The 26538-nt window shown below is 42.4% G+C and overlaps 1 protein-coding gene across 2 annotated transcripts; it reads right to left on the reverse strand.

Moving 5' to 3' along the window:
• Positions 1–1250: 1250 nt before the first annotated feature.
• On the reverse strand, positions 1251–26538 carry jak2b (Janus kinase 2b). 2 transcript variants are annotated; one of them, XM_084025342.1, is made up of 24 exons: positions 26006–26538; positions 23766–24002; positions 23046–23169; positions 22820–22937; positions 18555–18700; positions 17587–17890; positions 17251–17370; positions 16881–17038; positions 14379–14490; positions 13600–13786; positions 11509–11633; positions 11199–11333; positions 10872–10959; positions 9883–10010; positions 9445–9583; positions 8978–9129; positions 8662–8812; positions 8286–8422; positions 7833–8022; positions 7111–7235; positions 6844–7016; positions 6276–6393; positions 2120–2233; positions 1251–2016 (listed from the first exon to the last, which is right to left on the reverse strand). In XM_084025342.1, the coding sequence occupies exons 2-24, from the start codon at positions 23995–23997 to the stop codon at positions 1909–1911; spliced, it is 3384 nt and encodes a 1127-aa protein (XP_083881468.1). In that variant the 5' UTR covers positions 23998–24002; positions 26006–26538; the 3' UTR covers positions 1251–1908. The 2 variants fall into 2 exon arrangements, with proteins under 2 accessions (XP_083881468.1, XP_083881469.1); XM_084025343.1 differs by having other exon boundaries at positions 1252–2016; positions 17605–17890.

Below are 26538 nucleotides of genomic sequence, written 5' to 3' on the forward strand. Positions count from 1 at the left end.
AACATCATCAGGTGAATCTTCATAAAACTCCGCGAATAGGACTCTATAAGTTGATAGTGGTGAATTTCCATTAATGGTGAATATCGTCACGTGACTTGAAAATGCGCTCTAGCTCACCATCATGGTAAGTATGCTCCAAAATAGAAAACACAGGGATTGCATTGAAAGAAAAAAGATTGCTCTTAAGAACAAGAAATATGACGACCTTATTTAAAGTGATTCACAAAAAAAAAAAAGGTATCTATAGAGCGATGTGTCTCCTACCTGTGATGCATAACAATGTGTTTGGTACTTGTAAGGTTAAATGAGTCCAGTGCGTTTTAGTGCCATTTGCGAGTTGAGCATATTTTAATGATTATCTGGATAATATCGCAATTATCTTTTGACCAGGATAATCGTGACGTGAAATGTTCATATTGTCCCATGCCTAATAGGTTGCTTTCAGTTAAAACAATAAGTAACAACTCATAGAAATTTAGATTGACAGCTCCTTAACGTGACAAATGCCCCCTTTAAACCGAGGACGTATTTTGAGGACGGGTTCAGAGCCAGTGCCTAATCACGAACCAGTTCTTCCCGTTTCCTGGTTAGGTACCTACTGGTTTAATGTTTTAAATAACCATTATATTGCTATGAATGTATGAATATACATGTACGAATGAAAACTGTTCAAACGTTTCCCCTGTTTGCACTTCAGTGTTATCATCTGAAGTTCCACACATAGTATCTTAGATCAAATACTTATTGACTACTAGTTCCCCGACAGTTGTCTGACAGAAACAGATGCCTGAGGTCTTTCAGTTTGCACGGTTTGAGGTCAGACTCAAATGCCTGGAAAACATGGTAAAGAGTAAAATGCTAAAAGTGAGTGTTGAATCTGGAGCTGGCTAGTTCAATTCATGTAATCTTTTGTGATCAACTTGATAAGACACGTTTTCTTTTTTTTTTAACATCAACCCTACAACCTTCGCCAGTCTTAATCAGCAAAATAAAATTATACAGTATGCTTCAGATTGTAATGCATATTGAGAAACTAGAAGAACATTTTTGTAATTATGACAAATAAGGTATTGTATTCTTTGTGCGTTGAAACCCCTCAAATTTTTATTTTAAAATAGTATTTTGCTTTTGAATTTCTTAGCTCGTTTTGGTGTCAGTTTCCAACTTGCTGTTTCATAGCACATTCATTGATGCTGAGGATATAATGAGAAGTTTCAAAGCCACAAACAGATTAAATTAATCAAACAGTTCTTTAATTTTCACACCATCTCTCAAAATAAAAACATAAAACAACAGATATTTAAAATCACCTTTGTACTTCATTTACATCTTGCTGGTAGTCCAAATATAGTATTTTACTATATTTTCATTTTATAAAATTATAAAAAATGTCTGCACATCTGTACACAATTATGCTGTAGGTTTACATACATAGAAAATACTCTCTTCTCTATTAGACCATTTCTCTTTAGGTGAGGGGGGAAGGGGATGGCAAGAGCTAGCCCTGCTAGCACTTTATAATGACACAAAACACGGACACACGTACACACACGTACATGCACACACACGTACACACGTACACACACACGCACACACGCACGCACGCACACACACAGACCTTCTCTTTTTTAAAACTTTATCCAGTATGTTTGACTGGACCAACATCACAGTTCGACAGTTCTTTGCATCCATGCCTTCATGCAGCTCCACTAGCAAAACAGGGGTTGAGTGCCTTGATTAAAGGCACCTTGGCAGTAGTTTTCGAGCTGGTCCTAGTTTTGAACCACCACTCTCCCAGTCACAGGCTGAATTTGTTTTTGGCCTTTATCCCTTTGCCACAAACAGGGCAGCAATGTTTAAGAGCGAGTCGGTTGAAGAGGAGCGGGGCACTTTGGGTGATTTTTCTGTCTAAAATTCCTTACTGTCCCTGAAGAGGTCGATGCGCAGGGCAAGCTCCTTGAAAGAAGGACGCACGGCAGGGTCGTTGTCCCAGCACTCCTCCATGATCTCGTGTATCTGACAGAAAGAGCAGAAATAATTACAACAAAATACACATACACAGTTTTAGTATGTGTAGACAGTGTATGTGACGAGTGGATCCAGCAGGGCCTGTTCCTACCTCCGTGGGACACCCCAGAGGTTGAGGCAGCCTGCTGCCTGATTTGAGGAGCTCAATAAGGTGATAGACGATCAGCTGTCCCTGCTTGTCATTCCCCATCATGGACATAAAAACCTGAGCAGAATGGTGACAGCAAAGACAAATAAATAAAAATAATGCTAACAGGTGAAATGTGAAACAACTTGAGCAATCAAAATGTGATTGAGACAAACATGATGCAAAACATGCTGAGCAAAGAAAACTCATTGTGGTAACAGTCACAGGCTCTACTTTGTCAGGTGTATTGCAGAAAAACGTACACATTTAAGGTTTTCCAAAATTAAATTATGTTTGTATCTTGTATTGTTACATGCTGAATGAGACGTATGAAAACCTGGAAAGTTAAGAAACAAAGCAGGTTTTATGTCAAAGTCTGACAATAGTGTGTCCCTCCTGTTAAACAATAGCACCCTCCTTGTTTTGTTTGGGTTATTTTAGGTTTCAGTAGGGGGGAGACACACCGACGGGGACAGGGGCTGCAGTGGAATAGTCTATTTCTCTTAGGAAGGTTCCTAACTGAAGAAGTGACCCGGAAGTAAACAAGTGTCCGCCATGATAAGAGCCGTTCCAATTTTCTAAATGTAAAGGAAAGGAGCTCCAATGCTTCCTTTCAGATCTCCTTTAACGGACCTTCCTATACTAAAGGAAAGGAGATTACGCCAACCCACAATTCTTTGTGAGAGCAACATTTAAAGTGCCGCACACCTCGGCCGTTCATGAAAACAAACAATTTGTGCATTTGCATATTTAACAATTACTTTCATGCAGACATATAGTAATTGGAATAGTGTTGATAAATGTGTGTGGACAGTGATAATAATTGAATGGTATTTTTATTTATTTAATGTTACATGTACGGGCTGCACGGTGGTGTAGTGGGTAGCACTCTCGCCTCACAGCAAGAGGTTCCTGGGTTCACTTCCCGGGTCGGCCCGGGTTCCTTCTGTGTGGAGTTTGCATGTTCTCCCCGTGTAAGCGTGGGTTCTCTCCGGGTTCTCCGGCTTCCTCCCACAGTCCAAAGACATGCAGGATGGGGATAGGTTCATTGATGACTCTAAATTGCCCGTGTGAAAGCTGTAGAGATGTTATCGGGGGGGTTGAGAAGTTTGTTGATCGTGGAAAAAAGAGTCTTGTGGTTGTTGGGGCCGGAGTGTAGGAGGTGTGAGTGATAGTCAGGGTTTTTCCTGCGTTCAAAATTGCGAGGCGGCCGCCTCCAGCTAATTTCGTGCCGCCCCCAGCTTTTTTCTTAATTTTGTGCCGCCATATCGCTCTGCCCCCAGCTATGGATGTCATTTTAACTGCAGTTGCTGCATTGCGCCACTATGGGGGCGCTGTATCAACAGCGCGTCGAACGAGTGACAGACGAGCCCGAGACGGCCCCATCATGGGTTTGGCAAAGTAGCGGGTTTGGACCGCATAATTTTCGAGGGAGACTTACAGACTCCAGCATCAGGTATCCCGAGGTATAGGAGGAGGGACCGCAGCGAGACCCGCCGCCACCCGCCGACGCTGCCCTCGTTTCCCCCACGAGAGCGGTCCCGTCGGGGTTACGCACGCGTAACGCGGTCAGCCGGAGACTGAAAGTCCACCGACTGCCGCGCCCGCACATGCGGTCCCGACGGGGGCCCATCCCCGGCCCGAAGGTCGGGGAAGGAGGGAAGGAGGGGGGAGCGCGCCGAACGAAGTGACAGACGAGCCCGAGACGCCCCCATTATAGGTTTAACAAAGTAGCGGGTTTGGACCGCATGATCATCCGATTTTTGGGGAGATTACAGGTCACGTTAGCCATCCTAAAGGATGTTGCCCGCGGACCCCCACGAGGAGGTGTGACCCAACCGATTGTTCTTTACTAGACTCTGTATCCACGTGTTCCCCTGTGACTCCGGTTTCCATTTATAAGAGAGTCATAGTTACTCCCGCCGTTTACCCGCGCTTCATTGAATTTCTTCACTTTGACATTCAGAGCACTAGGCAGAAATCACATCGCGTCAACACCCCCCATGGGCCTTCGCGATGCTTTGTTTTAATTAAACAGTCGGATTCCCCTGGTCCGCACCAGTTCTAAGTCAGCTGCTAGGCGTCAGCCGAGGCGACCCGCCGGGACCACCGCGTGAACGGGGCCCGACGGGCACCGTAGCTGGGGGAGATCCGCGAGAAGGGCCCGGCGCGCGTCCAGAGTCGCCGCCGCCGACCGCCGTACCATCACAAGCAGGAGTGAATGGCAAAATCGTGTGCTTTCTTGCTGTTTTCCCCCTCGGGTATCACGTGAATTGGGCGTTCCCGGGGGCGTTCCCAGGTTGCCGACTGGATCTATGGTCAGGATGGTACCACCTCTGCCTCAATTTGAGCCAGGAAAAACCCTGGTAGTGGACCGGGGTGTGTTGAGAGCAGTTTTGTATATATGGAGAAAGTCTGTGTAAGCGTGGAGGTGAACTGTTAGGACGGTTTTATTGTAGAGTCTTTCCAGTTGTCGTTTGCGGGATTTCATTTGATGGAGTTCAGGGGTGTACCAGGGAGCTGAGTGGGTGAAGGTGACTGTTCTGGTTTTAGTGGGAGCCAGTAGATTGAGACAGGAGGAAAGTGTGTTGTTGTAGTAGTCCACAAGGTTGTTGAGATCATCAAACAGGGGGGGAGGAGAGATGGATATTGCACCGGTGAGAGAGGCTGAGTCCCACAGTGGAGCAGCGGGTCCCCCCACCACTGCTAGCCACCGGTGCCTGGTGAGCAACGGTGACTGCAGGCGCCGATCTCGAAGATGGATCCGGATCGGGGCGAGCTGGAACCAGAGGATCGGCAGCTGGTGGAGCAGGAGTGTCGGCCGACAGAGCCGCGTATTGGTTCGACAGGTGAGGCGGCGATGTAGCCCGTCTGAGTTCTTCCTTCGTCCTCGGACCACCACTTCCGACCACGAGGAAAAGCGGTTTGGAGTTGAGCAGGAAGACGGCCGAGGGCAGGTGGACGGGTCCCAAACAGCATGGATGGCTGCGCTCAGGGAGGCAAGTTGCTGGGCCTGATCAGCGGCTAGATCCATGAAACTGGACAACATTGTCTCTTTGCTGCGCAGTTCATCGGAGAGCCTTTTGATGTCATTCTTCAGGTCAGTGATTTTTTTATTTGCTGTTGTGAGATCATCTCCTTGACTGGGCATAGTTTGTGGGGCCTTGGCCGGGTGGCGGCTGGCTGCCGGTAGGGCCTGGTGGTGGCTCGCTGCCGGTAGGGCCTGAACCAACATGTGGAGAAGTGGACGACGCGTTTTTTGTAGGCCATTATTGTAGATTCTCCAGCGGAGATGCACGTCAATCGCCGGTGCCGATCATCAGCTGTCGTTATAATGACGTAGCTTAGTGAAAGTCCGGTCGGATTCTCTGAGCACCGCGGTCGACTTTTCCTAAATCCTTTTGAATTCTCCTATCGCCTTTCCTTAACCCTGTGATGTTTTCCTCAGGAGGTCAAGGAATAGGAGTTAGGACCTTATTTTTTGACTATTCGACTGCACCCACAGTGTTCGACTGTACGGTGGGTGATTGGTTGAACCAATGCAGCTCTGCCAAACACAAACCTGGTAACCGTGTAAACGAGATGCATGCACGCACACGATGAATGTTAATAATAGCCCCAATATTTAAGCATGCTTTCCACAGCGTCTCTGTGTTGCTTGGCACCCGTTCTGCTTTGTCACTGAAGAATAACTTTGCTTGGCGTGACTTATTGCCTAACTAACCTGAATAAGATAAATATCTATTAGCAATTATTTTGACTGACATTGCAATTGTGATATCATATGTGATATTAGAGGGAATGACATCTTTTACATCATCATGTATAATTATGATGTGATTTTTGTGTTTTGTTAAATGTGTAGAACATGATGTGTAGGCCAGCACTTCTCTGCAGCATGCTGTTATTCAAAATGGTATTTTGACACACAGCCTTTAACAAATATTGTGCCCCCTGTGGTTTGAAAGTGTTCAGTGCTCCTTTTGTTTGGCATTAAAACAATGTTTACACAATTAATAACTGGGGAAGTCTTCCAAAGGTGCACACAATATGGATCTTACAATTTTCTACACAGTGACCGTATAAAGTTGAAAAAGTGTGAGGGTGTGTTAGCACTTACTGCAGGGGGGCTGGAGTTCTTGTCGCTGTGGGTGAAGAGCTCATAAAGGACAACTCCAAAGCTCCAGACATCTGACGCCACAGAGAACTTGCTCTCAGTCAACGACTCAGGGGCATACCTACAAAGAAGCATGCATGATTTACTGTCCCTGTCCTGCTCCTCTACGGAAGGCTGTGACTTGTTTACAAGTCGTCTCTTTAACACAAGGACAGGTATCACAGTTGATTAAATATAAAATAATGTTACAAGAATTTGGATTAAAATGTGATTGTGTTAAAACAGGAAACATTGCATCAAACCCCTTAGAAAAAGCTGATTTCTTTAAGAAACTACAAGAAACTTTCATTTTGTTGCTTTTGACTGCTCCTGTGGACAAAAGCGGGGTGTTTCCATGAGCATCACCACTTCTGATCTGCCAGACCTCCTATAGAAAACCTCTCACTTTCCTGTAGCTGGGTCTGACAGTATGCCTCCCTTCTCTTCACCAAGCCCAGCAATACGGCCAGGGCCTCCAGCAGCATAAAATACTAAAATGATAATAAAAAAAAACAGAAGTGAGGAGTCTGACCAGAATATGGGACTCTCTCCTGGCTCTTTGACCATGTAGTATTCTTTGTCCTGAGGCAGAACTTTGGTGAGGCCGAAATCTCCGATCTTCACCCTCAGCTCACTCTCCACAAGGATATTTCGCGTTGCCAGGTCCCGGTGGATATACCGCTTACTTGACAGGTACTCCATACCCTGTGAACACAGAAAAAAAACACAGCATATTTTCTGTATCTGTAGCTCCAGCTGCACAACGCAGGCGACATACTAACTAGATGAAAGGAAGTACCTTGCAGATCTGTGAGGTGTAATGCACAAGCTTCTTGTGGTCGATCCTCTCCTTGTTTTTCATGAGGTAATCGCGCAGGCTTCCATAGGGCAGATATTCCATGACAAGACGGAGATTTCGTCGTCCTGAGAGAAGCCAAAAAGAAACCAGTGAGTGTCCAAGCAGCCACTAAAGTCCTGAACGTCTTGACAACTAAAAGCATACTGGCCTTATTTACCATTTATTTACAGCGGATACTGAGTAGTAGCAACATTTAAATTGTTACAAAAACATATACAGTATACAAGCAGGCTTGTGAAATAAGAGTGTAACAGTGCACATATTTGTGAGAAAAATGTTTGGTAAAGGCCGTTTGGTATGCAACATAATTTCGGTAAGCCCTGTGACCCAAACAACTGTTGGTGTCTAATAATCACACGCCACTTGTTGTCAGCTGAAGCATGCCGGTTAGCCGGGTTTACTAAGCTCAATGGACAATGGTTTGAACTAAAGTGTGGTACATCTGGGGATGCTCTTTAATGCTCTGTAAACATTAAACTTACAATAGCCTCAGCTGAACTAAATATTTTATAATTTTCAAAATAAATGAACAAAAAAAGTGAGTTTCTGCATTTTCTTTGTTTTCCCTATTGTACTTGAAACCATTTTAAGTTACACCCCTAACTGTAGCGAAGAGGATGGGTGCAGAACGAATGACGGTGCTGATTACAGGTCAACTGTACCTGCACTGTAGCAAACGCCTTTGTACTTGACAATGTTCTCATGCTGCAGGGACTTCAGGATCTCGATCTCCCGCTCAAAGTCTCGTATGTGCTCTGCAGTGCTGTGCTGGAGTTTCTTCACAGCCACGACCTCTCCGGTGTTGTCCTGAAGCGGGTCATATCGACACATCTCCACGCTGCCAAAGTTCCCCTTAAAGAGAAGACCGACTTAAGTGTGCTGTCATTTTTTATGATTTCAGAATTTCCTTTTTTTTTTACTTTGTGAAACCCCCCCACCCACACACACACACTTCTTGATCTTCCAGAATCAAGAAGCCCTAATCGAATGAGGCAAGATTAAAAGGGTAAAATCTAAACGCAAATGTATTGTAAGAGGAGAAGGGGTTACAAATCTAACCTTGTTAAAATGGGTTGATTTATTTTTAAATGTACAGTTTCTGCACTTCTTCATACCTTGCCCAGCTGCTGTAAGAATATGAGGTGTCGCTCTTCAAACTGAGCCGGCTCCTGACTCTCAAAGCCCACAGTGGACCAGCCAGAGCCCACTGTCCTGTTTGGTAGGATGTCACTGTCCACGATCAACTCATAGTCTGGGGACACAAAGACTCAAAGTATATATCAACAGCTCAGAAATTAAGTACATTTACAGCACATCTAAATTAATCACATAAAAGTGAAATTTATCTATATTTTCTCATTAACCTTTAGGAGGAAAACCTTCCTAGAATGCTGAAGAATTTCTGGGACACTATCTGTGTCATGACAACTTGATGAATGTGTGTGTTGTCAGGTTCCCAGTCGCAAGACCATAAGAGTCATATACACCAACCTGGTGTGAAGAGGCTGTGGAGGTCACGGATAACGGCACGAAATGTGGGCCTAAATGTGGGCTCGTAGTCCATGCAGCTGGTAATCAGATTAGCCAGTTCGGTCCACTTTGGTGCAGGAAGCTGGTGGTGGTCCTCATAGAAAAGGGTTTTCTGGGAGACAAGATTAAGGGTTAGTATTTGTATAGATGATATATGTCTGAATACATAAATTCTGATGTAATTAAAAAAAAAAAACAGTATTGTATGTGTAACCATCCAATATCAAATAAATACCGTGATAGTGTTTATATTTTAGGTCACACCAACCAGCCGTACCTTAGAGTTGTCCAGTGCTGCTAAAGGTTTCTCCCCACCACTGCAGATCTCCCATAGTGTGGTGCCAAAGCTCCACTTGTCTGCAGCCAGGCTCAGGTTGGCAGGGTCCTCCACACACTCAGGGGACATCCAAGGGATTCTCTCTATTAGGACTGATCCCAGAAAAACACTTAGTCCATCACTGTTGTAAATTCTTCTTTTTAATTAAAGCGCCAGAATTTTCAGAGAAAACTTCAGTCAGACTTTATAGATTGCAAATGAATAGTGAGGAAACAATAAGACAACCATTATTGAAAGATAATACTCATTTTAGCATACCATTTACCTGCGTTTTCTGTAACTACGACAAAATTAACAACATGGATTTAAGACGGTACCATCTCATGGCAAACACAATCTTACTAAACAGCTGCCCCCAGCTAGTTATAGCAGTATTACAGTTAAGATGAGGGAGGAAATAAACTCACTTTCTTTGGGCAGGACAGTGATGCCGATGCCGGGGTCACTCAATTTGATGAAGGGGGGGTTCCCAGTCCGCCGGTCTTCCTCTCTGATCAGAAGAATGTTTTTTGCACAGACATTCCCATGAACAAGATGCTTTTCTTCCTGCAGGTTTAGAAAGGGAGATAAATCAGTCTCTTAATAGTCTCACAGAGCCAGACATAGCTTCACAGTTCTGTGTCAGCGCTGAAGACAGGTCCACACATTAGGCTTTTTTCAAGATGAGCCAGACCTGTGCAGAATCAATCACCAGCGGCTAATGGCAGGCTTGTACTAGTGTCTACATCCACTGAGAAATCAATTAATCACTCTTCTTTCTTTTTATGCGAGTAGCACACAAAGTAATATTCATCAATTCCTTGAATTACTTTGCACCAAATCTGGCGCCACACAGGGATTCCTACCAAGAAGTTCATGGCCCAGGCCAGCTGCTTTGCCACCTCCAGTTTCCACAGGATGTTTATCGAGTTCTTGTTCTTCTTCAGGTAGGTGTCCAGCGAGCCAAACTTCACATACTCCTGCACCATGATATCTGAAGTGTTTGCAATCAAAACGCAGTTCTTAAACACATATCAACTTCACTTAATTTACATTACCGCTACCACGGATATAAAGCATCACTTTGTGTTTTCAGTATTATTTTATATATTTGGTATACCTACCATCACTTAAGCTAGCCTCACTTATTGGTGATATTGTTTTAGTGACTTTAGTGATTGTTTCACAGTTGTTAGTATTTTTCACGTTTTTAAGATAATTAGTAAAGATAGAAAAAAGTTTTGCAAAGCTCAGTTGATTACATCTATATTCGTCTCTTGTATATTATTAATACAATTTAGCAGTCAAAAGACTCTAAACAAAAACCTTTTCAGGATGCTCTGTACTGCCCTCAGCTGGCTGTTCCACAGCAGAGGAGCAGCTGAGCAGAAAGCTCAACTGTGCCCTATTGAGGTTTTATTTATGTTTCTAAAGTTGTACATTTTCCTGTTACACATCATCTTGAAGTTTACAATTATTTAATGCCATTTCTAATAATAAAAGAAGAATGCAAGACAGGCGTATGCATTGCAGCCTAAACAGATGCCTACAAGAGCAGCAGAAGTCACATGAAGTGAAGAGAGCAGGGCAGGTGAACGTTTCTGGGGCAGGGTACTGTAATCTTTAAAAAATAACCTACAATGCCCATGGTTTAATCACTGCTCTGAGCCTCGAGTATATTAACTCTGGTCAAGATTACAGCAAAGCAGGGTAAACTCTTGACATCATTAGACCATAATGACATAAGCTCATAACGTTTGTCAAAGGAATGGGTATTAGAACAATCCCCTGTTCTTCTCACTGTAAGGACAAATGAGGACACACAGTTGAGTGTGTGTCTCTAAGGCTGACTTACTTTCTTCTCCGCAGACGCACACGCCGTAATTAAGGATCAGGTGTTTATGGGACAACTGGCTCATCATGCTAGCAGCTTCAAAGAAAGACTGTGGAACAAGAGCAGACAGAAAAGATAGACAATTATTTATGTGCCCATGATGGACAGAAAGGTTGTCACTGCCTCACCTCCTGAGTCTATTAGCTCCAGTGGGAGACATGAACACAGATTATGACCATAGTCACCAAAGTAAATATTAGACCCACAAGCCACAAAAAAAAGTGTGGGGGGAGGTGATGAAGTGTATACCATTTCAAACGTCCATACACAGCTATAAAAGCCACAGACCTCAGAGTAGTTCCTGTGGGCCTGGTCCAGGACTTTCATGATAACTTCCGTGTGGTGCACAAGTCCATAATCTCCCAGCTCCTTGCGGATCCCTTTGAAGATCTTGGTAAATGTCCCTTGGCCCAGGCTCTCCATCTGAAAAGTAATTCATTCATAGTATCAATGTGTGCACAGAATAGGATTGTAGTACAATAAATTAGCGTTACGACAAAATAATGGGGCAATGTTGATACGTTTTCATGGAATTAATTGGTGGATAGATGAGGAAATACAGTAATATGACAGGCGTGTACGTGCAAACTATGCTTACATATTCCAGATCTTCTTTCCTGATCTTGTGAAACACCATCTGACTGATGCTGTGTTGATGTAGAGACGGCGAGAGAGGTACTTCAGAGCCCTTGTTGCTCCTACACACAAGGAGGCAGGACTTTTCTGTTTGTGGAGAGGAAAGAAAACAATCTTATAGAAATCCAAACTTCCAAGAAAAATCTTTGTATTTTCCCAAGTTGGAAAGTGATGAAACTACTAGCAATATTAAAATGCAAGTCAGACCCGAATCAATTTCTGTGGAAATCTCCGGACAAATCTAGTTTAATTACTTAAGCACAAGGGCAAGACACCTTTGAGTCATCGATTTTGTTAGTTTGTACTCCAAGTATCCCAATACTGAAAATGAATGCCGTCCCTCACTTTTGATAGCTGACCAGAGTACTGGCTTTACTTTAAAACTCATATTAAAGCACACAACATGAGAGTTAAATTGTACAGGGCAGCGGATTCCTTCTTTGGGGACAAATACTCCAAAACTCTGTCTTTGTATAAATCAGCTGATGAACTTACATACAGCTCTAATTATACTGACATTAATGTGACGGCAAGAGGAGGCTAAGGAGAAGACAAAGTCGGCACTCCTGAACCTGACCAAAGAGTCCTCTGCTGAGGAGGCAGATTTGAAGACTCAGAGAATGACGTATTCATATCCTCGGCAGAGGTCGCTGAGGCAGCTCTCTGGTGGCAAGCTGCCAGGAGTGGATTAGATTCGCTCCAAGATGCTGAATGCTCTGGACATTGTTGGGCTGGTTTGGCTCACATGCCTCTCCAGTGCCGCATGGAAATCAAGGACAGTGCCCGTGGAGTGGCAGACTGAGGTGGTGGGGGTTTCCATTTTTAAAAAGTGGGTCCAGGGGGTGTGCTGCAATGATCAGTGTAATCGCACTGCTTCCCCGGAAAAGTTTATTACAGGGTTCTGGAAAGGAGGCTCCGAGTGATTCAGGAGGAGTAATGTGGCTTTCATCCGTGCAGTGGACCAGTTCTTTATAAAAATATGGTACCGGGAGATCAGCATTAAAGCTATGGTCTACGATTCAGTCACATCAGTCGTAGGCCTGCATAGAAATTGACCAATGGGAGCCATTGTTCCGAAAGCCACCATTGGCCCGTCCCAATCCCCTCGTCCCCCCTGCTCCTCGTCATCCTGCCTCGTTGAATCGTGGAACACTGATGGAGGGGTTTGGTTTGGTTTGGGGGCGGGATGCTTTTTTCAAATCTGTCTCAGAGGCTCAACTGATTTTCAGAATATAGACCATAGCTTTAATGCTTTCTACCCGCTGATCACTGATAAAGCCACATTGTGAACAACAAATTGGAATTGGCAAGAAGAGAGCCTATTAACATTAATTGTTAGCAGCCAGTTGGCAGCAGAGTGCTGCTTGGCTAAATAACGGAGCTAAATGGCAACATTTGGAACAACTCACTTAAATCAGAAACGTACGCCTGTTATATTGTGATTCATTCCCATGAATGAATGCATGTTGCTCACAGTAATGGCAGTGACTGGCTCTTCTGCCTCGTTCCACCCCAAAACAGTCACATTTAAACAGGTGGAAGGTAAATTACAACGTTATCATGTCATGTTCAAGTGAAATATTGTTAAATGTAGATTCGGTTGAGAAACTTGAAAAAATACAGATGTTTTCACAGCAGCATAAAACAGATTTTAGAGAGGGAATTATGACCATTTAACTTTCTAACACTAGCAGTAAGCAGCTTATAACACAGAAATCAAAGTGCTAATGCCCTTCGAAAAAGAGTTAATCGAAACAAATACTTATTTATTCTTTAATCAAATTGTGTGTTTTTATGCAAGTAACAACCATGTGAGGCAGTAAAAAAGTAAAAGGATACATTTTTTTTGTCCAACAGTCCAAATCCCTGTTGATTCTGTTTTATTAATTAATTGGCATTTGCAATTTCAGACAGTTTGCCAAGCCAGCAAGTAAAACATCTCAGCTACTTGCAGGAAGGGCAACAAAGATGAACGTCAAGCCCTGCTCAGCTTTTACAAACCTACTGCATTAATCTCTCAAAAATATATCTATGTAATATATGTAAGTTTTACCTTTGGATTTAGGTGGACAGCACTTGCTGAATTGAAAAATGACGCTGTCAGAGCGCACGGTTTCCTTTTGGTAGCAGCTCAGAAGCTCCTGCAAGCTGCTGAAGGTTCTTTTGGTTCCACTGAGGTTGAACTCCCTGCTGGCAGACCTGGTTATCTGGCAGTGCTTGTATTCTACAGCATCATATACCTACAGCAGCAGACACAAAGGCATATGGTGGAAATGCATATAATTTGAGTTTCAGTCACAGAATCAACAGTAATACAACAATACCAAGTCTGATTATAAGACACTAGTCCAGGTGGATTCAATTCTACAATGAAAACACTTGGGTAAAATCAGATTCTTCAGCCATGTTAAGAACAGCCAAACCTCTGGATTTAAAGTTTCTTGTTTACTTATTCTTAGATTGTATTTTTTCTGATTTAAGTGATAATTCTGTCACCTTTTATTTTATGTAGGCCAAGTTCTTCTGTTTGTCATAATGTTAAATATTACATTAAACACTGATGCATCTGAGAAGTAAAACTAAATTTGAAATGAATAAATGATTGAGTGTAAAAAAAAAATCAGCAATGAATATGAGGTAGGGCGCTGGAAAAAGTTTTGGCGTTGCCACTGAAATTGAGATGCTGTTCTGGCACCACAACAAAAACCTTTCTAAAGATATCCAGTCTGACTCCCACATACGAAGAGCAAAGTAACACAAGAGGCTCAACACAGCTGATATAAGTAAGATTAGATTGGGGCAACAAAACTTCCACAGACGAGTGTTACCTACCTCAACAGGGAAAGTCAGAAAATACTTGTTAAAGTCTTTGGGGCTACATCTCAAAATGTACAATCCTCGCTTGTTTCCACACCTCTGGAGCTGGTTGATGGCAACATCCATTCTGCAACAAAAAAAAAATGCAGCACAGTCACAGCATTTCCACAGAGAAATGGAAGGATATAACATAAAAACGGAGTCAAGTGTCAAAACAGAAAATCCTGTTGCTCGGTACTGAGGCAGTATTTTGCCCACTAAAAAGGTTGGTACTATTTCCATCCATCGTCTCCCACTCACAGGGGTGCTGGAGCCGATCCCAGCTGACATGGACAGGACAGGTCGCCAGTCTATCACAGGGCCGACATGTAGAGACAGACAACCATTCACACTCACATTCACACCTACAGGACATTTGGTGTCATCAATCAACCTATCCCCATCCTGCATGTCTTTGGACTGTGGGAGGAAGCCGGAGAACCCGAGAGAACCAGAGAAGGAACACAGAAGGAACCCGAACCGGGAATCGAACCCGGGAATCTTTCTCTGTGAGGCGACAATTCTACCCACCCACTAGACCACCGTGCATTATAAAAACAATGAAAATTATTACAAACACTTCTATATTAATTTGTATGAACAAAACAACCTCTTTCCCTATATAGCTTAAATCTGAAAAGCATATCTTTGCTATGAACTTGAAAATAAATAAAAAAAAAACTTGTTCGGTGGGGGTTATATTTAAGCATTAAAAGCACCAAAACAATTACGTATTGCATTATATTAAGCTGTAAAACATAAACTGAACAATGACACCAATGCTGACACAACACCATCATCTTCTACACCAGGGTATATACAGGAATCCTGAAGCTAATTTCAATACCTTTTTAAGACTTTTTCAAGACCATCCCAATATGTTTTAATACCTCACCGCCACTTCAACATGCAACATTTACATCAGACACTTTTAACTTAACAGTTTTAGTTTGTGATAAAGACTACAGACCACTAAGACCACTATGGTACAACAGAATTCAAAATAGGCTGGGACTCAAGGGCAAAGTTTATTTAAAAAAGAAAAAAAAACATTGCTCCACTCTCAAAAAACAACAATCAGGACAGTCATGACATGTTTCTTTTTTGTAGATTTGTTGAGCGACTCATCAAACATTAAGACGAACTGCCCAGCCTTGTTGATTGTGTTGATGAGCTCCTACTTGAAGTATGGTGCTAAGCCAAGTCGTATAATGTCACCAGATTTGTCCTTACCACAAGCAAAAGTCTTGGCTATGTCTGAATCGGGAAACATGGCCCTGAAAACGTCAGCCAAGTTTTCGTTACTGTTCAGCGAGTGGTGTTTCTCCGCTGTGTGGAGACACCACAACACCTCCGCACGCAGCATTGCCGTGCCTCCCAGCGCCACCCTGATGTCAGCAGAAAATGCGGAGGCAGAGTGAGCCGAGGACATAGCCGTAAAGTTAGGTTCAGGTGCTGCTGCCGGTGGTAGTGTGACAGCACTAGGTTGTGGTAGTGCACAGAAAGCAGCAATGGAGAGCTGCCGCTCTCGGCGGCTAGCAGCGGCTTTGTGGCTAGCACAACACATGTGGGACCTTAATGCCTTAATTCCCATAGACACGATGTTAATCCTCTTCTTGCACAGTGTACAATATGGACTCCGCAAACTTGCACTTCCCCATGACCGTTCACCAAGCCTTCTCTTCTGTTTTTTCTCGCTGAGAGCGTCATGTGAAATAGGTGCGCTCGTAATAGGCACTGGGAGCGCCAGAGCGTACTTTGTGAATTTCCGAGTGCACTCTGGCGCTCTCGGAGACGGTTTACGAACGCACCCACAATAGCCTAGTTTTTTATGTACAGGTTCATCTTTGTTTTTTAAGGAAACAAAGACATTTTTACACGTTCACGATGTTTTAAGGATCCAAACTCTTGGACAGCGAATTCAGAAAAAATACCTTCAAAATTTAAGACTTAGTAAAGTCATGATAATACTTTTTTAATACTTTTTAAGGGTCTTAATTTTCCCAAAATTGATTTATCACCTTTTAATACTTTTTAAGACACCGCGGATACCCTGTACACAGCTCTCTCTTCATTGCTGTAGCAAACCAGGAACCAGCAGTTGGGTCTTCCAGCTCCAGCGTTTCATTTGCCCTTGCTGACTGACTAGTATGCTAATCAGCTTGCTATGCTAACCTCAGCACATGTTGCCAATGACATACAGCCAAAAGTTCCTGGGTGAAACTCAAGCTTTGGTTCTGCATTAGGGGCATCAATCTACTTATCATGTTTTCTGCGTACACTGAGCTGGGATGGTCCGGCAGGCATACACAAATAGGTATAACCTGTCATTCCTACAACAACATAGTTCATACGTAGGCTGCATTCAAATGACTAAAATAAATCATTCATTCATTCAAACTTGATTTTATGGAGAAAGAGACAGACCTTAATGATGCTGTTGGTAAAACATGAATTAAGCATTGTTATTTCACTTACGAGATGGGGCCATGGCAATGGGAAGTGATGGCCTCCACAAGTCTGGGAGGAGCCACTTCTTTACAAAGGTAGTGATGTGCATCTGTAGTTAGCCGATAGTAGCCATCAATGAGGGACACGAAGGAGAGGGCTTCAGCCAGGCTGGGGAACTCCAGCTCCTGAAATACACAAAATACACTTCTAGACATGATGCGTAAACTTCGACCCTTCTCCAATTATCTCCAAACTATGGGACATGTATCTTGTTACATTGAGAGAAAATCTTCTCAATCAATAGTTTTTATACTTTGATGGCTTTCCCTGAGATTGCAAACCAGTGTCACGGAAACTGGCTGTGGTCAAAAGATAGTTTCTATTTGAGTGAAATTACCAGATTCTTGCCGTCTTGTTTGTTGATGGTGACCACCCGATTCTCTGCAGCACCCTCTTTGCTGGCCTGTTTGATGCTGATGTCAGTGACATCAGGGAAGTCACACAAGGTCTGCAGCTCCTGGACAAACAGCATAAGAAATATCATCAGTAATGTCACCACACCAACAAAGGATATATCCCTCCCCCCATTCTGGTCTCAAAGTGCCTTTCCATGGAGACTTTAAGGTTATAGTCAGGAGTCAATCACATGCACATACTTTTGGCGTCGATAAGTCACCTTCCACTGCACTTTAAAGTCAAGAAACATTTTATGGCAAAAAGAAAGTTTACTGACAGCACTCATAATATCAACCTGGTCAGAATCCTTCAGTTTCTCTCGACACCACTGGATACCACTGTCCGCTGCTACAAGGATGACTCCGTTGGACGGTTCCCTGACCTGGAAGGTCTCTGTGTAGAAGGCCTTCTCCAGGGACTCCATGCTGATGAGGTACTTGAGCTTGAGGTCGCGCACTGTGGTCCGGCACTGACTGAACTGTTGGATGAAGCGCTTGAAACGGAATCGGATTCGCTTGCGTGTCAAAAAGTTGCAGTCCTGGATCTGAGCGCTCATATCCTTTGGCAAGAAGGACTTGTAGCTAGAAACAAGCAAAAGGGAAACATCTTTGAACATATTAACATACATAAAAGTTTGCATTTCTCATTCATAAAAAAAATACCATAGTTTTTTTAGAGGATAAAGTGATTCCTTATCAATATAATGATGTCTTGTGCTCATAATAGGGCATGCACAGAGAAGTACTGAATAAGTTTGAACATTACCGTGGCATTCAATATTTTTGTGTCAGCTTAAAAGAACTGAAGTTTCAAATAACACGATGAAGTCACCATGACTGCATCTTCAATGATGTGTATCACACAGGATCCAAATATGTCACGTTCTCAAAAAGTTGGCAATGAATGCAAGGTCAAATTCCTAGTTTTGTTAAGTTTCTCTGATTAAATATTTCCTAATTTGAAGAATAACGTGGCTAATTCCAGACAATTTCATGCTATTGTACAGCTGTTTTAGTGAAGACAACTGTGGTACTTAGGTAAACAAACAGACAAAAGGTTTTGAAGAACAATGTTTTAATATTCTTTAATGGAAGATATTGAAAAAGCATTCAATTGTTATCAGTGCGAAAATCAGGTTTTGTTTTGGCACCAGTTAGAATATCACATCAATGAATTCTGTGTAGCAGGTATTCATTTTGGTAATTCCCAAAGATTCAGATTCAAAGCAGTGTTGTTGTTTTTTACCTTATCGTGTGGTAGATGTCCAACAGGGACATCTGTCTCTCCTTGGCTGTTCTTGTCATATCGAGTACAGCCATACCAAGGCACTCTTCCTGGGTCTCATGGGAGTTGGGGATCTCCACCAAGCCATTGACAAAGTCATTCCTCCACTGCAATGAGTAGCACAGTTGCTGTTACGACTACAGGTGAACCCATCTGACACTTAACGTGGCGTGTACAGATCTGTCACTGCATTTACCCGTTTGTCTATGCACTGAAGCAGACAAACAAAATGTTGCATACAGTAAATTAAATGTATCATTGTCCTATGAAAACATAGGCTTTGGATTTAGTTTGTTGGGTTTGAGTGGGTCTGGTTATTCGCCAATATCAATAGATATTCATAATAAAGGGGCACCAAAGTCAGGCAAAAATATGATTTCATTTACATTAAATTACCTTGGGGCACCATCCTTTTTAACAAAGGGAGCATTATAGACAATTAATGTATTCTCATAAAATTGTCCAATAAAGTAAACTAAATTATCCTTACAGAAGTCTGATTAATAAGTAAATGATTAATTACAACCAAAAATGCCCATATCAATAGTGAGGCCTAGTTAAAGTTACACAATGATTTTTGGTTGAAGTTGGTAGCATTTACAGATATGCAACATTAGGCAAGGCAAGGCAAGGCAACTTTATTTGTATAGAACATTTCATACACAAGGCAGACTCAAAGTGCTTCACATCATACAACAAAGTGAAAAAAAAATAGAAGAATTAAAAGAAAATAAAGGCAAAATTAAAAATGCATTACAGAAAGAAAAGGAGAATAAAAACATATTTGCAATAATTAAAAACAGACATTAAAAGATTTAGCAGAAAGCTATGGTGAACATAAACGTTTTCAGTCTAGTTTTAAAAGTGGTCAGAGTTGGGGCAAGTCTTACATCTTCAGGAAGTTTATTCCAGCTATTTGTTGCATAGTGACTAAATGATGCTCTCCCGTGATTGTTGTTTACTCTGGGAATCACTAACAGATTGGTCTCAGAAGATCTTAGTGGTCTAGAAGGCTTATGTAGTGGGAGCATATCGGTGATATACTTCGGTCCTAGACCATGTAGTGATTTATATGTGAGCAGGAGGATTTTGAAAGCAATCCTCTGACATACAGGGAGCCAATGTAAAGATTTAAGAATTGGTGTAATGTGCTCACATTTTTTTGGTCTTTGTAAGAACTCTAGCAGCAGCGTTCTGAACAAGCTGTAGCTGCCTGACAGTTTTTTTCGGAAGACCTGCAAGGAGACCATTACAGTAGTCTAGCCTACTAGTAATAAAGGCATGTACAAGTTTTTCTAAGTCTTGAGCTGACATGAGCCCTCTAAGTCTTGCTACATTTTTGAGGTGGTAGTAGGCTGATTTTGTTACTGATTTAATGTGACTGTCGAAATGTAAATCAGAATCCATAATAACCCCAAGATTTCTGGCTTTGTTTGAGGTTTTCAGGGACAGAGAGTGAAGGTGTTGAATTACTTTAAACCTTTCTTTTTAGCACCAAAAACAATTATCTCAGTTTTGTCCTCATTTAGTTTTAGGAAGTTTTGGCACATCCAGTCTTTGACTTGGTCAATGCACTGGCACAGAAGATCTATGAGGCGATAGTCGTTTGGTGATAGTGCTACATAGATTTGGCAGTCATCGGCATAGCAATGGTGGTCAATGTTATTATTTTTGCATGATTTGTCCTAGTGGGAGCATGTAGATGTTGAATAAAGTCGGCCCCAAGATTGAACCTTGGGGGACTCCACACGTTACATTGGTAGGTTCTGATACAAAGTCGCCAATGGAAACAAAATAGTTCCTATCTTGTAGATATGACTTGAACCAGCTTAAGACTGTGCCTGAGAGCCCCACCCAGTTTTCCAACCTGTCCAAAAGTATTGAGTAGGGGTGGGTAAAAATATCGATTCAGCAATGCATTGCGATTCTTTTCACCGCAATTCAATATCGATTCAGCAATCTTCTGAATCGATTCAAGCCCCTGGCCAGTGGGGGCGCTGTGACCGACACCCTCGTGTGATTCGCGCTGTACGGACGGGGGCCGCACTAGACCAAACCATTACAATATGGCGACCAGAGTGAGTACACACCGGCCGTGGAAGCGCCGCGAATAGGCGCGTAGCGGAGCCCGCTTCCTTTCGGCGCCCCTGTTAAGCGATAGTGTAGTTCACACCAGACACGGAGCGCCGCGAATAGGCGCGGCCGTCCCGCGCCGTGAAGCGATCGTTCCGGCGTCTGCTCTATTTTTTGCGCGTCCCGCGAGCGAACGCGTCAGTTCTGGCAGTAAATCACACAGTAGCTGTGTCCCAATTCAGGGTCTGCAGCCACAGCTAAAGAAACACGAGACAATCTGGCCAATTTTCAAAATAAAAGCAATTTTCAAAATAAAATACCGCGATTGACAAATGCGATCATAGTTGTGTATCTCAACTCGCACTGGGAAACAGGAAGAGAAAATACATTTAATAAATGAGTGAAGAGTAGATAAACAAATATGTGCATTTCAACGGTATATCTGCACTACTACTGTCTACTACCATAGCTTCCGCGGCGGTTACATGCACTGTAGTTCAGTGTTTAAGTAGTGTCCTGTTTTATCATGCTATGAGTTATACCACGGCTGTTCATAAGGCATGAAACTAAATAAATTATTTGAAAAAATGATTTGGTACTCTTACTTGTGTATTTCTACTTGAAACTGAATCGATATCGAAGCATTTCAATCAATATCGAATCGAAATTGAATCTAATCGTGACCCAACGAATCGAAATCGAATCGAATCGTGAGATTCTAAACAATACCCAGCCCTAGTATTGAGTGGTCGACAGTGTCAAATGCAGCACTGAGGTCTAATAGCATTAATATTTAAGTTTTGCCAGAGTCTGTGTTAAGACGGATGTCATTTACAACTTTAATAAGGGCCGTCTCGGTGCTATGAAAAGGTTGAAACCCTGACTGGAAGTTGTTGTGGCAGCCAGTTGAAGCCAGGAAGTGATTTAGTTGTTGGAGGACAACTTTCTCAATTACTTTACTTATGAAGGGTAGATTTGAAATTGGTCTGTAGTTGTTGATAATAGAGGCATCTAGGCTCCGCTTTTTTAGAAGAGGTTTAATGACTGCAGTTTTGAAGGCCTTCGGGAAATTGCCTGATTGAATGGAGTTATTAACTATTTGCAATACGTCTATTGATAGGCAGTCAAAAACATTCTTAAAAAAGTTGGAAGGGAAAGTATCAAGGCAGCAGGTGGATGATTTTAGATTTGTCACGTTTCCACTAGAGTTTTAGAGTCTATGGCATTAAAGCTGGCCATCATTGCTGTGTTACTTTTGCCTGAACAGGGTGGTGATCCAACTTGTCATTAAACAGTGCAACATATATATTCCACTGGAATTTATTTAAAACACAATATCAATCTAACTAACTAAATAACTAACTAACCTAAACAAACCAAAAAGAGTTAAGAGTTGTGGCTTTGAATGTCGAAGATTGAAGGAGACCAGTCGCTCCAGTCTTTTGTTCTCCCTGCAGAGTGCAATTAGCTTGGCGCTCACTTGCTTGTTGCTCCTGTTATTTGCTGCATCGTAGCTTTTACAAAACTTGTTTACACTCTGTTAGTGGATCGAACAGAGGACAGGTTCACACAGGCTCTCAAGTCGCTGCAACAAATGGTCTGCATCTGCTCCAAGCAGACTGTAGGGTGTTCAGAGATCCACCACGTGTGAAGTACAGCCGAGTCCAGTCATAATACCGGCATGAGTTACCTGGATTCACATATAACTCTATCAATGTGGGCCCCCCCTCTGAAAACAGTGTGCACACACTGCAGATTTTTGCATGCTGGTTGCAAAACTGTTCCCAAATGGTTCCCTCTCACACGAGGCTATAACTGCACCCGGTGAAGGAGTCAGCTCTCTTGTTGGTGCCACTTGCTTGGCCTTGTTTTTACACCACACACTACAGAGTGGGTCAACTGACTGAATTCCTTCTCAACAAAGACACCCATGGGCAAACATAGGATTGCATAGTTTGTTACTTTTCTATCTTAATCAGGATCCCTGGCAATGTTTAAAAACAAAAAGTAAGCTTAAAACCATGACCTTCCTAGCAATCAAACATACTCTTGTCAGTGCACTTGTTATAGACATGAGCTGATGTGATCATCATATCTATTATACTGGCTGGGAAACTCTTGAAACGAGGGTGGCTGTATGGTGAAGTGCTCACCTGAAAGAAGAGGTATGACATCACAAAGTCATCGAGGACGGGGCTCTCTGAGCCCTTGGCGACCCCATATCTATACGACCGGGATGCCCCGCCACTGTACCAGCCGGGGAAGTAGTACCTGTGGTAAGCGGTAATAAAGAAAATGCAGTAAGTCACAAAGATATTTCAATTTCCATCTTGCAAAGACACTCTAGAGGCAAACAGACGTGACAGGTACGTGTGGTACCTTATCCTGAAAAACACATCTTCAGAAGCCAGTTCGTCAAGCTGAAAGATGTGGTTGGGTGAAAACCACAAGCGGTCTCGCTCTCGGAAGAGACCAAAAAGGTTGTAGTACAGAGGTGATATACCTAAAGTAGACAAAGAATGAGAAACCAAATTATGTTCTGTAATATTGCACTTCATTTAATTATGTGACATGTTCTTGAATACAATCAAGATTAGCTATACTGTGTATTTATACGCTTTATCTAAATCAATGTTCCTTGTTTATTTATATACACACTGGATTATGCTTTAGGACACAGTAGAAAACTATGTTTCTAGTACCAACACATTATCTAAAATGTCAGTTGTCTCAGGTTTGTCATCAAACACATAGCCTAACATAAAATTCCAACAACATGCAGGTTAGTCTCGTCTCCCCCATGTAAGGCCCTGCTCTCAGTATTAGTTGCATCATACTTTCATTGACTCCTAAATTGTACCTCTGGAAAAGAAAAAAGGAAAGCAAAGCTACCATATTTTGCTTTAACTTAAAACAGAGGAAGAAAGCTAGACAAACTGTAAATAAAGCACTGACAATATTGAAGAAGCCAACAATTTCCCTGCTTATAGGTTTCATGGTGGCCTCTTGATATCCTTATCTCGGGACCTATGCCCCGGGTTACAATAAAACACATGAATGGGGTTGCCTTATGCAGTCTTGCATGGCTCGAGTACTCACTGCATGCCTTCGCTGCATCTATGCACAGCTCCTCAGCCACATAGTCCCCAGCTGGGTAGCTGAGGGAGCTGCAGCCGTCCACTCCCTGGCTGCTGTGGTAGAAATGAAGCTTGAGAACAGCAGCAGCTGGACTTGTGTTTGAAGATTCCCAATAGGCAGTCCCATTTTGGTGCACCGAGGGTAATGTTTCAGTCACAGTGTCCATGGCTGACAGGGAGGCCATCAAGAACATGCGCCCTTCAATCAGATACAGATTAAAAAATGTCAGCGCAAAGTATAACCGCTTCTCTTTTTGAAGAGTGTGATAAATTTAACATTGGGATCAGCTCGGTTACATGATCTCTCAGCCGTTGCATAAACCAAAGTTCCAACATTATATAAAGTTTCACTGCAGAGGAGCCATTGTCTGGAATATGGTCATACAATTTGTAAATCTAATTCAAAAATAGGCCGACCTCAAGTGGGTTACGAAATATAATCAGAGACGTTTCACTCTAAATGGAGTATTGAGATTTTTTGCCCTGTTGCATTAAGTTTTTTATGCAACTTACCAAGTTTGTATAATATTCTCATCTATTTGGCTACTTAGGTTAAAATGGACATGAATATATATACAATTCTATCTGGGAGATGAAAACATGTTGAACTCAGCAGAGGCAAAGCAGAATAATCCAAACAGCTGCTATTCAAACTACTCCCCATCCCTCAGAGACAGTAGTATGTCAAACTGAGGGTTGAATTATGGGTGTTGTATTTCTTCCACAGTTATAATACATAGGCTAAGTAATTGCTGGGGCTCCGTCCTGATTTTTGTTATATACACAAAACATCCAAGCACAAAAACAACTCATCAGATTGATTTGTTAGGATTACTTAAACTTCTGAATATATTTCTTTTATAACATAGGTATATTCTCATGAGGAGGAGACCAGAACAAGTCATAACTTAATGTTGTCTTTCTTTTAAAAATAATTCTCCATGCCATGCTAGTTGATGTTTTTCCGAATCACAGTGGATGTTATTTACATAATCAAAATGAGAGAAAAGAGAAAATCCAACAGAAAAATAACACTAAAAGTAAAAACTACATAATTTAGAAAAGGGAACATTCGAAACAATGCTGAGACAACATTATTTAAGAGTACAAATCAGAGGGATCAAATAAATACAAATAAAAGCACTCAACAAACGTGCAAAAAGGATGCTCGTGAGTTACGCCAGCAACAGGAACTCTGAAGGAGTAAAAGACTCTATGGCTGAGACGGTAAACGCTGTGCAAACATCGATTAGTAAATACTCATGCTATCAATAATACTGTGTTTCATATTCACACTGAATTTAAAAACAATCTGAAGATTTGTTTTCAATTTGACATTATTGAAAGGACATACACCTTCCTTCGAGGCAGGAAATGATCTTAGAGCATATGATTATTGTCACTCCCAATCATTTATTTGACCAATACACTGATGGTGTAGTAGTCTATAAAATGTCGGAAAATAGTGACAAATACCCGTCACAATGTCTCACATTAGAACACCCCAAAAATGATTGAATCCACACAAAAATGAAACAGAAGAAAGCAGCAAATCTTACATTGGATGAACCATGCTACTATTTCCCACAGGAATTGAGAAAGAGGATATGTGCCATATCCTCTATGACATTTGTGGATTTAGAATATGTTCTTAACTTCTGCAAAACACACAAAGGATTCCTGCCTGGCAATATGCCTCCTCTCACTTTCCAAGAAGCTCCAAAATGCATATACATTTGACTTCAATGAGCACAACACAGGTACATTACATTTCAAACCTAGCATTCACAAGACTGTGAATAACGCCAGAACCAAAAGGGAAACGTGCAACAGCTTCTGGATGCTGTTTGCTGTTATGAAAAGTTCAGTGCTTACCTAAGGGCTGTTATGTAAAATTGCAAATTCCAAATCGACAGTTAAACTGGACATATCCAGACAAATATCAGAAACTTGGCTGCAGAGCAAACTCACCAAGGCCGTGTTCTTGCGTGCTGCCGTTAGCTATAGCTTCAATAGATTAACTCAAGGCTAGGAGCCTTAACGTTACAGACCCACCTCTAACGTTATATAGGTTAGCTGCCATACAAACAAGAGTGTGCAAAGATATTTAAGGGACTTGACCAACGAACGTTAGAAGTTTTCGTCTGTGCACTTGAATTACCCAGAGCTGTCAATTAATTATTAATGAGGGTAAACACTTACTTTGGTAGATGAGCCAGGCGGGTAGCTAGCTAGCTAGCTTCCTAGGCCAGCGCTGCAGCTAGGACCAGCGAGAGTTTGACAGCTAACGTGCGACCAGACACTCCTGCTTCACTTCTTTAAAATCAGCACTGAGACTGCAGCGCGATATAAACTACCTATTTTACTGCAGAAATCCATCGGAGAAATGTCTCACTTGCCTGCCGCATTCAGCTGGCTAACCTGTTACACAAACTGGCTCTGGTCAGCCCAGCGTTAACGTTACCCATCTCACTCCGGAGGAACTTCAGCCGTCTATCTGCTCAATCTTATAACTTAAGATAATGCTAGCTTAAACCATGTCGCGCTCAGTTACAAATTGGTCCGATCACAAGCAATTAATGTCCTGGCAATTATCTTCTTGTGTCAGTAACCGTGGCTACAGCGGTACATCGGCAGTCACATTATTGACCTCTTATCAATTGAATGGCTCCAACTCTGTCACGGTGGCTAGTTTGCCAGTGCTAGCTACTGCGCAGCCGAAGCCCCCCGATTCA

This window comes from Eutrigla gurnardus (genome assembly GCF_963514095.1).
Source record: "Eutrigla gurnardus genome assembly, chromosome: 13".
Classification (NCBI taxonomy): Eukaryota; Metazoa; Chordata; class Actinopteri; order Perciformes; family Triglidae; genus Eutrigla; species Eutrigla gurnardus.

Coding starts and splice junctions, on each gene's coding strand:
- jak2b (XM_084025342.1), bottom strand. CDS start 23,997: ATGTTCTTGATGGCCTCCCTGTCAGCCATGGACACTGTGACTGAAACA. Junction 10,960..11,198: donor CCCACAGGAACTACTCTGAG/GTCTGTGGCTTT, acceptor CTTGTTCCACAG/TCTTTCTTTGAAGCTGCTAG. Junction 7,017..7,110: donor ACACCTCACAGATCTGCAAG/GTACTTCCTTTC, acceptor CTGTGTTCACAG/GGTATGGAGTACCTGTCAAG.